This window comes from Tachysurus vachellii, chromosome 13, assembly GCF_030014155.1.
Source record: "Tachysurus vachellii isolate PV-2020 chromosome 13, HZAU_Pvac_v1, whole genome shotgun sequence".
Taxonomy (NCBI): Eukaryota; Metazoa; Chordata; class Actinopteri; order Siluriformes; family Bagridae; genus Tachysurus; species Tachysurus vachellii.
In genome coordinates, this window is record NC_083472.1 from 5,070,001 (window position 1) to 5,080,970 (window position 10,970).

At 41.3% G+C, this 10,970-nt stretch overlaps 2 protein-coding genes across 2 annotated transcripts in view; one reads left to right on the top strand and one right to left on the bottom strand.

Annotated features, from left to right (window-relative positions):
* The window catches only part of zgc:101566 (Transmembrane protein 263-B-like), a 51,762-nt gene extending 46,597 nt beyond the window's left edge, over positions 1 to 5,165 (top strand). Inside the window, exon 3 of the mRNA XM_060885174.1 lies at positions 2,000 to 5,165. Within this exon, the coding sequence (XP_060741157.1) occupies positions 2,000 to 2,280 (281 nt within the window). The 3' untranslated portion in view covers positions 2,281 to 5,165. The remainder of the gene's footprint in view (positions 1 to 1,999) is intronic.
* A 976-nt stretch (positions 5,166 to 6,141) lies between these two features.
* Positions 6,142 to 9,407, bottom strand: chst1 (carbohydrate (keratan sulfate Gal-6) sulfotransferase 1). The gene is made up of 2 exons (XM_060885930.1): positions 8,884 to 9,407; positions 6,142 to 7,816 (listed from the first exon to the last, which is right to left on the bottom strand). The coding sequence occupies exon 2, from the start codon at positions 7,754 to 7,756 to the stop codon at positions 6,491 to 6,493; it is 1,266 nt and encodes a 421-aa protein (XP_060741913.1). The 5' UTR covers positions 7,757 to 7,816; positions 8,884 to 9,407; the 3' UTR covers positions 6,142 to 6,490.
* Positions 9,408 to 10,970: the final 1,563 nt, after the last annotated feature.

Sequence of the window (10,970 nt, forward strand, 5' to 3'; positions counted from 1 at the left end):
TACTTCCTTTTTTTGTCTCTAAATGCTACTCTGCGTGTGAATGGTGGTTTCTCTCATGCCTGATTACACACGGAATTAACTCGTTTTTTCACCAGAGCTTAACAAACAGCCCCGAATATATTTTACAAAACAATATTAAATAATGCCTGAAATGTTAAAGTAATTACTGCCATTTATTGACATTTTATTATAAATGCAAGATGCTCAACAGCTTAATGTCCTGTGTAATTATCTCCTGTTTTGTGAGACTTTGGTGTCTGGAGAAAAAAAAAAAAAGAGCCATCACAATACTGTTGCAGGCATTTTTTATGCAGACGGTGACATTTCTGTTCTGTCCTTCAGCTAAGGATTTAATCTCCTCTTCTCCAGTCCAAATATCAAGCTGGAAACTTTTGGCTGGTAATTTCATTTCATTCCCTCCCTCATTACCAGCCGATACTGAAATTATAAAGCTGGGAGCAGGCTGCAAAGTCATACAGACCTTTACGTTTGGCAGCAAGCAAATTTCTATGTCACATTGACGGGCGAGCTCTAGCGTCACCTGGCTAATTAACTTCTGTTGGGCAGAAAGAAAGCTCTGTTTTTTATTCACCTCCACAGAATATGGATATGGCTCAGAATATGACTATTGGTCTATTGGTAGACACTGAGATTAGACGTTGTGAGAAATTATTGCAGGGTTTCCAACTTGGAAATGGAGTGAGAGTCAGGAATCAAGTTAGCTTTTTGCTGGGCGGAAATTAGATTTAAGTGGAAAAAAGCAATAGTTTTTTTTATGATAATTATTATGAAATTAATAAAGAAACTAAATCTGTGTCACTGGTTTAGCCAAACAAGGCAATGTTTTAATGACGGAGTGTAAAAAAATCTTCTGGAACTTCTTGTATCATGTCAAATGTGTGTTCAGATCCTCCTGGGAAGTTGTGTTAATGAGTTGGGAAGGTGTAATTAAACCAGACTGAGACGTAGCTTCTATTAATTAACTATAATAAATACAGCAAGGTTTCGAAAAAATTAGCTCATAACTGACATTCGCGTCTGAGGTTCCAATTTAATGGATTTTCCATTAACTTCCAACGTTTTCTGACTGACATGCCACCAACTCCTAGACCTGAAGCTCAAAGAAAAAGCTTCCCGCTCGTAATTACGGCTTTGTGGCGGTGTTTAAACGAAACGCTTCCGACTCGTGAATAGGACCTTTCTGAGATGACCTGAACGCACCAACAGACCATATTCACTGACACTTTACTAGCCAAACTGCTGCTACAGTCATTCATTCATTCATTCATCTTCTACCGCTTATCCGAACTATCTCGGGTCACGGGGAGCCTGTGCCTATCTCAGGCGTCATCGGGCATCAAGGCAGGATACACCCTGGACGGAGTGCCAACCCATTGCAGGGCACACACACACTCTCATTCACTCACGCACTCACACACTCACACACTAGGGACAATTTTCCAGAGATTGCTGCTACAGTTTTATTTTGAATTTAATGTTGTTAAAATTTGTTGAAGGGGGGCACGGTGGCTTAGTGGTTAGCACGTTCGCCTCACACCTCCAGGGTTGGGGGTTCGATTCCCGCCTCCGCCTTGTGTGTGTGGAGTTTGCATGTTCTCCCCGTGCCTCGGGGGTTTCCTCCGGGTACTCCGGTTTCCTCCCCCGGTCCAATGCATGGTAGGTTGATTGGCATCTCTGGAAAATTGTCTGTAGTGTGTGATTGTGTGAGTGAATGAGAGTGTGTGTGTGTGCCCTGCGATGGGTTGGCACTCCGTCCAGGGTGTATCCTGCCTTGATGCCCGATGACGCCTGAGATAGGCACAGGCTCCCCGTGACCCGAGGTAGTTCAGATAAGCGGTAGAAGATGAATGAGAGAGAGTTCCAGAACTGATACCAATCCTACAGCAGCATGTTTGGACAGCTGCGATTTAAATCAATGAAACGTGCTCTATCAGTAATCCATTGATTAATCAATACTTTCTTCTTCTCTTCTGCCCAGATTTGGACAAAGACCATCCAAAGAGTGAAGGGGGCGTGGTCTGGAGAATGACAGGAGGCCTGTTTAACCTGACCAAAGGAGCGGTGGGTGCCACTCTTGGAGGAGTGGCCTGGATGGGTAGCAAAAGCTTCGAGCTGACCAAAGCGGCCGTGACCAGCGTCCCAGCAGCGGGGGTGGGATTGGTGAAGGGCAGCGTCTCCGTGGTAACCGGTGGAGTCGGCGCGGTCGGGTCAGCCGTGGCCGGTAAAGTCACGACGAAGAAGAAAGACAAATCCGATTAGCATGGCTGGACGGCTTGCTGCACGTTTACTTCGACATTTCCGTTACTGTCTGAGCAGGTGTGTGGTCACTTGGTGGGGTGTAAGCATTACCAAACAGTACAAGACGCTGATCCTGATCTGTTTTTCTGTTTTTACCGAAGTTGCCCTCTTGCGCCTGACGTTACAAACACTGTTAGCACTACAAAAATAAAAAAAAAATGGGCAAAAAGGGCAACTTCTGCGTTTACTGCTGGTCTGTGTCTGATGATTGGGCTCTCCTACTCTTTATTTGTCTAAAAGGAAAATGTTTATTTGGTTTCTTTACTTTTGCTTTGTGATATTAGTGCTGAGGGACACGACTTTGAGGAGACATAAAATCACACATCCCTTAGGAATTCTAAATCCAATCCTTAGAAAGAAGATCAAATGTGAATTTATGGTGTTTATGGTGTATATTAGGACCAAACAGTGTGAATCTGAAGATGAGTATTACTGGATCTCTCTCTCTCTAACCCTCTCTCTCGCTCTCTCTCTCTCTCTCCCTCTCTCTGTGTGTGTGTCTTTCTCTCCATTTCTCTGTCTGTTGCTCTCTCAGTTACTGGATCTCTCTCTCTCTCTCTCTCTCTCTCTCTCTCTCTCTCTCTCTCTCTCTCTCTCTCTCTCTCTCTCTCTCTCCAAACCTCTCTCTCTCTCAAATCTAAAACTGACTCTTCATGACTCTTCTGGGTCAGGAAACCAAAACCCAAACAAAAACATTCAGATCCCAATCCTACAAACCACCCACTAATCCTATAAAGTCGCTGATCATTTTCTTAAACAACAACAACAACAAAAAAATCGGTATCCATTTCAGACACAACACATTTACTGTCTCGTATCTTCATGTCTTTGACAGAATGAAGGAATATCGGGACACTAACGTTTACGTTTCCTAATTCCCCGCTGAACTGCAGGAGACAAATGCTGTATAATTGTGAAAAATTGGGATATTTTACTTTCGGATTTGCGACGAACGAATACGAGTCACAGAATGTCGTTTCTAGGCTTTTCATCAGTCGTGGATGGATACGAAAAAGTCAGTCCCGTTCAACAGATTTCCAGAGTTCATTTCCATATTACTGTAATTGTCTAATCCTTCGTTTTGATTGTTGCGATCATGTCACCTCTACCTGCATAGACTTAGCTAGCTGACTAGCACGGCTGACGGCTAGCTAGCTAAAAAAAAAAGTCCCGTGATATTTTCCTGTTAAATGTACTTGTACGTAAAGGCGTTCGTATTATAGGACCCAGTGATGAGTAAATCTGCAAGTGTGTCCTACATACAATCCTTTCTTTATAATTACAACTAAATTTACATTCTCACAGTTTTACGTTTGCGATCAGGAATCACACCCCTGACGCTTATTCCCGTGACGCGTTGGTTTAAAATCTTCAAACATTTCACTACCGTTCACACAATCAGCCTGCTGATAGGAACTACTTTTATCAGGGATGATAATTAGCTCAGGCTGATGCTTGGAAATTCCAGAATATGAAGAACACAAGCCAAAGCGCAGCGCTATTTATTTCTAACGCTAGGAAAGTGCAACGTCACCATGAATTTAAACACACACGCACAATAAAAACCCAGGGATGCTTTTCAGACTCAAATAACATCTTTATGTATGACAAGGGAGCTCCACAGCTCATAACCAAAATGCTACCCAACGACTTTCTGCCTTTTGGTTTCCTCCCCCAGAGACGTTATGAGGAGAGGAGAAAGATTCAAGCACTCTTTTATATTCCATATCCTGCATTAATGCAACTGACGCTTTTTAGTCTCGGCTCCTCAACCTCCCGCAAAGAGCGAGGTCTTACCTGTCGATAGTCGATCCGTCAAATCTCGTTACCGTTATAGTTTGGGGGATTATTTTTGTTCATTTCTGATGGATGTGATTCATAACCGAAGTAAAACTCTAGATGTATTCGGTGTAGCCTGTTTTTTAAAAGTTTGCCAGTTATTTGCACAAATAATTGCTAGACTCCTAATGTAAAAAAGTTATGAGCTGTTAACCAATCAACAGCCTCAGCAAACAACCACTGCTGGGTTCTAACACAAGGCCCTTAACCCTCACCTGTCCTTGTCTCGGGTTTGATGGATTAAAGTGTCAAAAAGTAAGCATGAGAGCAATGAACCATAGTAGCCGAAATCTCCGTTACGGGTCAACATGCAGATCTACGACTTTCTAGACCATCGATTTGTAATTCATTAAATTGCCCCTGAGTTCGTCTGCAATTACTTCTAACAGGAAACGACCTCATTCTACATCCCATGAACCGCTCAACGTCGTCACGTGATGAATATTGTGTCAGGTTTTATCAGCTAATTCTGTCCTGGCACGTTTACAAGACACCACACTGACGCTGTATCGCTGTAACTCTGAACCATGTTTAATTCTGGAGAGAAATTTGTTTTGGGAATCTTAGCTGTTTCATTTTGGGCTTAATTAAGTATCCTATAGAAGTGTAAGAGAAATCAGGTAGAGCATGTGGTGTGAGATGTAGTTACAGGATGTAGAACGGTGAGTTTTAAAGCTACAAATTCAACAGCAATCCATTTTCCTGTATTTTCTCCCAATCTACTGCAGTTTTTTTTTTTGCTTTCTTTTATTTCTCTGCTTCATGTGTGCTTTTTCTATTCTTATTTTCCTCTGCACAGTTCCTAGCCGGTCATGCCGTGTTGCATGCTCCTTCCTGTTCGTGTCGCCTCTTTATCCGTCCCCATGATTGTAATGAGTGACCTGTTTGTGTCCGAGGCTCTGTTACTCGAAACTGAACTGTAGAAAAGTCGATTCTTTTGTCTATTATAGAACTATTTTTGCTAAATTGATGCTGTATTCTACGATTAAAAGCAATTCTGTATTTTACAGATGTGTCTGTCGCGTTTTTATTTTTTTATATATATATATATATATATATATATATATAATTTCCTCACACATTTTACAGGGAAAGAAACTTGAAATACAGACGGGGTTCATTCATGTTAGGATGTATTTTGGACATTAATTCCACTCTAATCAGCACAGATTTATTTATTTTGGTAATATTTGGTCAAATGTAAGGTTCATTAATGCATTAAACATGTACAATGATAACAATCTGTCTATTTATTGATGTCTTGGAGCTTTTTATTCCTGAAATGTCCACTAACACTTTATATCCTATTATTATTATTATTATTATTATTATTATTATTATTATCATCATCATCATCATCATCATCATCATTATCAATATCATTATCATTATTATTATTATTATCATCATCGTTATCATTATTATTATTATTATTATTATTATTATTATTATTATTATTATTATTATTATTTATAAGGTTATAGCTTAGCCTTACTTGTAGATTATCACTATTTTTAGTTAATAAGAAATATAATGAGTATAATAAATTTGTTGATTTTGTGTCATTTCTGATGGTCATTTGTAACCGAATTAAAAATCTAGATTTATTCAATGTAGCCTATATAAAAAGGGTTGGTTTTTATTTGCACAAATAATTGCTAGACTTCTAATGTGTGATTTGGTGTTTGCGTTGTGTCTGTTAGAGATCTCTACTGATACTCAACTGTTTACATCAGCAGCACTGTGTAAATATGCAGCGTGGATTCTCTAATCCTCCTGATACAAGTCACAAGAAATGAAGAAAAAATATGATTTTTCATAAAACGCCTACAGTGCATTAACGCAGAATAAAAGAGCAATGCATATTGGAAGAGAAAAAAATAATATGACCTCGGTTTGTGTGAAAACTATACAATATACGGTAGCGCTTTGGTGTTTTATTTTGAGATAGTAGTAATTAAGGAAATGCTGAGAAAATGAGACTGCGACATTCACAGGTTTATTGCATGGTGTTACCATTTCAGACCTCTGTTTAGCACAGGGATGTGTTTTTGTGTTCTTCATCCATAAACATTCACCTTTATCAAAGCAATGGTTTGGATACAGGGACTTCATAGAGACTAAAACATAATGAATGCGTCTGGCATTTTTATCCTCAAGTTGACTCCAGGCTGAAGGGAATCTTTTGGTTTGTTTGTTTGTTTGTTTGTTTGCTTTTGTGCTGTTCAGACTGTGTGACTGTGAGCGGTTTCCTCAAGTTCATAGTGCAAAACGTGTCGAATTTAAGGCAACAGTTGAAGGGTAGAAAAATAGTTGTAGGTGTGAGCGCTCGCTACAAAAAAGGGGCAAAGGTCTTGTCCTCAATCAGCGAAAGGGACAAGTTCTTGAGCTCCTCCGGCGAGTTCACAGCTCTGTAGCCGAGCTCCTCTAAAACCTGCTGACACACCGTCTGTGTGTATTCGACTATGTCGTGTGAGAGCTTGAGCCTCCAGCTCTCAGCGTTGGCAGCCGAGTCCCTCAGAGTACCGTATTTATGCTTCGCCATACTGTCGTTGCTTCCTCTGGTGTTATTTCGAATCCACTCCTCCACCCCTTTATCTATGGTCAATCCAAGGAAGTTGTAGATCTCACGGGTCTTTTGAAGAGGCTGGCGCGCTAAATCTTCATAGCGCACCAACATGTAGCGGCCGCGAAGCCATGCTGGACGCTCAGATCCTGTGTTGATGGAATGAAAGATGTCGTCACACACCGTGGTGATCTGGCTCAGGTCGAGATTGTACGGTTTGCGCCCTGTGGCTCTCCAGATCCTCCAGAGGCGATAGGTATCTCTAAAAGTCTCGATCCTTGATGCCAAGATGCCCCGTGGGTCCCTAACCAGATGGACAACCTTCAGATTGAGCCGTGGATCCTCCACTAGAGCTCGGAGATCGCCAACTTCTGGGATTCGCACCGTCTTGATCGCCACGTGCCTCCTTTCTCGGCAGGACTCGGCTGCCAGGGTCAGGTTGAGGAGAGTGCACTTTCTCACACACTCCCCCTCTTCTATAGTCACCTCATTGAGGTTGAAAGCATCACAGGCAGGCGGAGTGCAAAGTGCACGACTCGCACCTCGCCGGAAAAGCTTATCTGTGCTGTGATTTGCAGGCAGAGGTTTGATGTAGCTCTCCAAGAAATACAGGTCGCAGTGGTATAAGCTGCGCAAAAGGTCGCGGCTCGCTCCGAGCATCACCCTGCGATCTATAGCATACCTGCTGTGAGTGAGGTGAGGAAGCAGGGCATGCTGGACGTGATAGAGTGGCTCGAATAAATAGAACACATCCATGTGCTGGTTGAAGAGCTGGCCGGCGAAAGACGAGCCGCTGCGTGTTGTGGCCAGAATCAGAATGTGAGTCTTCGCTCTGGAGGCATTGTACTGGAAATAAGGGAAGTCGTCACAAAAGCGCTCGAAAGTCTCCACTTCCTGACCCAGGCTGCAGTTAACAAAGCTCGGTACAGGACAGATCTGAAAAGGCTCGGATGTGAACGTCCTGATCGCCGTGTACTGGATCGCGATTGACGCCAGGCCGAGCAGAATCACAGCCTTCCAGGAACATTGCATGGCGGAGGAACTTCATTTAGACAATGCAGTCTGATTCGGAGCCCATCGGCAAAGGGGCAGCTGAGGGGAAACAAAATATCAGTAAATAAATCAGTGGTTAAATAACATACAGAAGCGTAAACTAACATCTGTCGCATTTTATTTGATTAAACACACATGATAAGTGTGTAATTGCACATGACTCTGAAAAAGCTTCAATGTAGAATGGATATCCATCTTCCAGCCATAAATACTCTATGAATTTAGAGTCGGTTCATATTATACCAAGGACTCAGGAATTATAAATGAATATACAAACATTTTTTTTTTTACACTGCAGGTATTCATTTAACACAGAATTAATTCAACACTAGGGACGTAGCCGTGAAGATTAATTACACTAGCCTAGCCTACTTAAAATACGACTTACCATAAACCCTCATTTAAGTGGATGCATATTTACAAAATAGAAATTTGCTTGCTCTCAGGATATAAACCTATTAAAGAACAAAGCTGCACCATTTTAATAAAGACACCTGAAACAACAACAAAAAAGATATATAATATAATATATATATAATATTATTTCTATTATATATATATATATATATGATGTGTGTATATAATATAATAATATATTATTATTATAAATATATTGTTTTTTCCCCCTTTATTGAAAGTGGATAAGGTTTTGCCAGCTTTCTTCACAGACCCTTCAATGATGTGACTCCAAGCACCTGTGGAGAGGTTTATTAACGCGTTATAGCTGCTGTATGTACAGGCTGTGTGGATCAGGTGGGTATACAGTGAAAACACCAAGACTCCTGATATTTATGTCAATTTGCTGCAGTATATATATCTTATTTGTTTTTACCGCAGTGTATCCGAATTATCTACCCATAAAGAACGCTAAATAAATAGAGGAGAGGTTGGATCTCAAACCACTGCGTGCTCCCTGTCCAAGTGCACTACACGGGGGAGGAATAAACAGCGTCCTACACCCTATGTAGTGCACTATATCTTCCACAAAAAAGGGGGAAAGAATTAGAATTGAGCCCCAGACAGCTGCGCAGAATGGCAGGTTAGAAGGAATAATAATATTACTACTAATAATAAAAGGAATAAAAGGTTTTTTTGGTGTTACTTGCCTGTTGAAGTTCTGTAAGGACGAGGCGAAGGTTGTAGGCGCTAAAATGTGACGCTTTCCGTTAAACGCTCCGGTCGTGGTGGTGATGTTGTTAGAGCCGGTCGTAGAGGTGCGAAGATTTGTCTGTATGTATAAAGATCAAGCTGTAATCCGTCCTGATGGCCCACAGAGAAATGATGTCAGGTGGGAAAATCTCCTGAGTGGAAGAATAAATAGTAATAAAAGAATTGTAGAAGGTTGTAAAAGGTTAAAGATAAAAATGATTACGCGCGCAGCAGCACCTCTCTCTCTCTCTCTCTCTCTCTCTCTCTCTTTCTCTCTCTCTCTCTCTCTCTCTCTCTGTGTCTCTGTGTCTCTGTGTCTCTCTCTTTCTCTCTCTCAGTCCTGAAAGCATCAAATTGTTGATTTCTCCACGCGCGCCATGGTTGGATAGATGGAGGCTGGAGAGCGCGTTCCGAAGTGACGCGCGTCCGAGACACCGAGCGTGTGATAAAGTGAGGCGTGGGACCGCGCAGCTCGAGCTCCCGTTCAAGACCATCTCAAACCCCTATAAGGAGGCTTACAGGCTCCTCCTACTCTGAAAAACGATCTCGTGAGTCAGAGGGAGGTTAAAAAAAAGGAGAACAACTTCTTTTACTCTTCCATTCCTCAGCATGCCACTGACACATACTGAGTTATTTCATTCGAATATTTATATCATTAGAATCCAAGCCTGAGCAAATTCACCCCTAACTTCCCTTCATTTCCCCTGAATCGGGAAAGAACAAAAAATGGTTTAGTCTGTTGAATATTGGGGAAATAAATTGTATTATTATGGGTTTTTACTGGTGTTTTCTTTCTTTCTTTCTTTCTTTCTTTCTTTCTTTCTTTCTTTCTTTCCTCCTCCTTCTCATTAACATTCTTCTTCTTCTTCTTCTTCTTCTTCTTCTTCTTCTTCTTCTTCTTCTCCTCCTCCTCCTCCTCCTTCTCCTCCTCCTCCTCCTCCTCCTTCTTCTTCTTCTTCTTCTTCTCCTCCTCCTCCTTCTACGTCTACTTCCAATATTTATTCTGTTTCTATTCTTCTGTAAAGCTGCTTTGAGACATTGTAATTTATTTATTTACATTATTTACACAAATAAATTGAATAGAATAAACTGAAATGAATTCTTCTTCTTCTTCTTCTTCTTCTTCTTCTTCTTCTTCTTCTTCTTCAACTGTATCAGTAATCTGTAAGTCAGGACACATGAATCTTGTTCAACTGGAGCACCTTCTGCTAGCATGTTAAGTGAGATGGGTCGATCAGAGAAATATGCTAAAATTATTTTTCCCACTAATTTCTTTGGTCGTCCCAAACTGTTTTTTGCCCTCAAACCTCAAGAAGTAACTTTTGTGAACTAGCCCTAGGCTTTTGGGGATTAGTGTTAAACTATACAGTAGAGTGTGAAACTCAGAGATTGACATTTGTAAACATTATGGGTGTCACTTGGCAATGGTCCTTATTTATTCAAACAGTTGTAACTAATGACTGCTTCCTTGGATTCATATAAAACCTGTAAGGTTTATACAAGAAGAGATTCTGTTTTCATAAGCAAAGTTTGGTCAAACATACGAGACAAAGCTATGATCAAATAACCCTGAGCTATCAGCATGAAATTTGAATGGTGTGTTCTGCTAGTGACCCACTAATAACTTATCTGCAATCTTACATTTCTGCAATCTTACAGATCTACACTTCTTACAGTACATTGAACACCTGAGAAGTAAATTTACTTTTGATGCTGGCAACTGGTCTGATTTGGAACTTTGAACCAGTATTTTTCACAAATAAAACCTCACAACCAACACAGTGGCTTAGTGGTTACCACATTTGCCTCACACCTCCAGGGTTGGGGGTTCGATTCCCGCCTCCACCTTGTGTGTGTGGAGTTTGCATGTTCTCCCCGTGCCTCGGGGGTTTCCTCCGGGTACTCCGGTTTCCTCCCCCGGTCCAAAGACATGCATGGTAGGTTGATTGGCATCTCTGGAAAATTGTCCCTAGTGTGTGATTGCGTGAGTGAATGAGAGTGTGTGTGTGCCCTGTGATGGGTTGGCACTCCGTCCAGGGTGTAT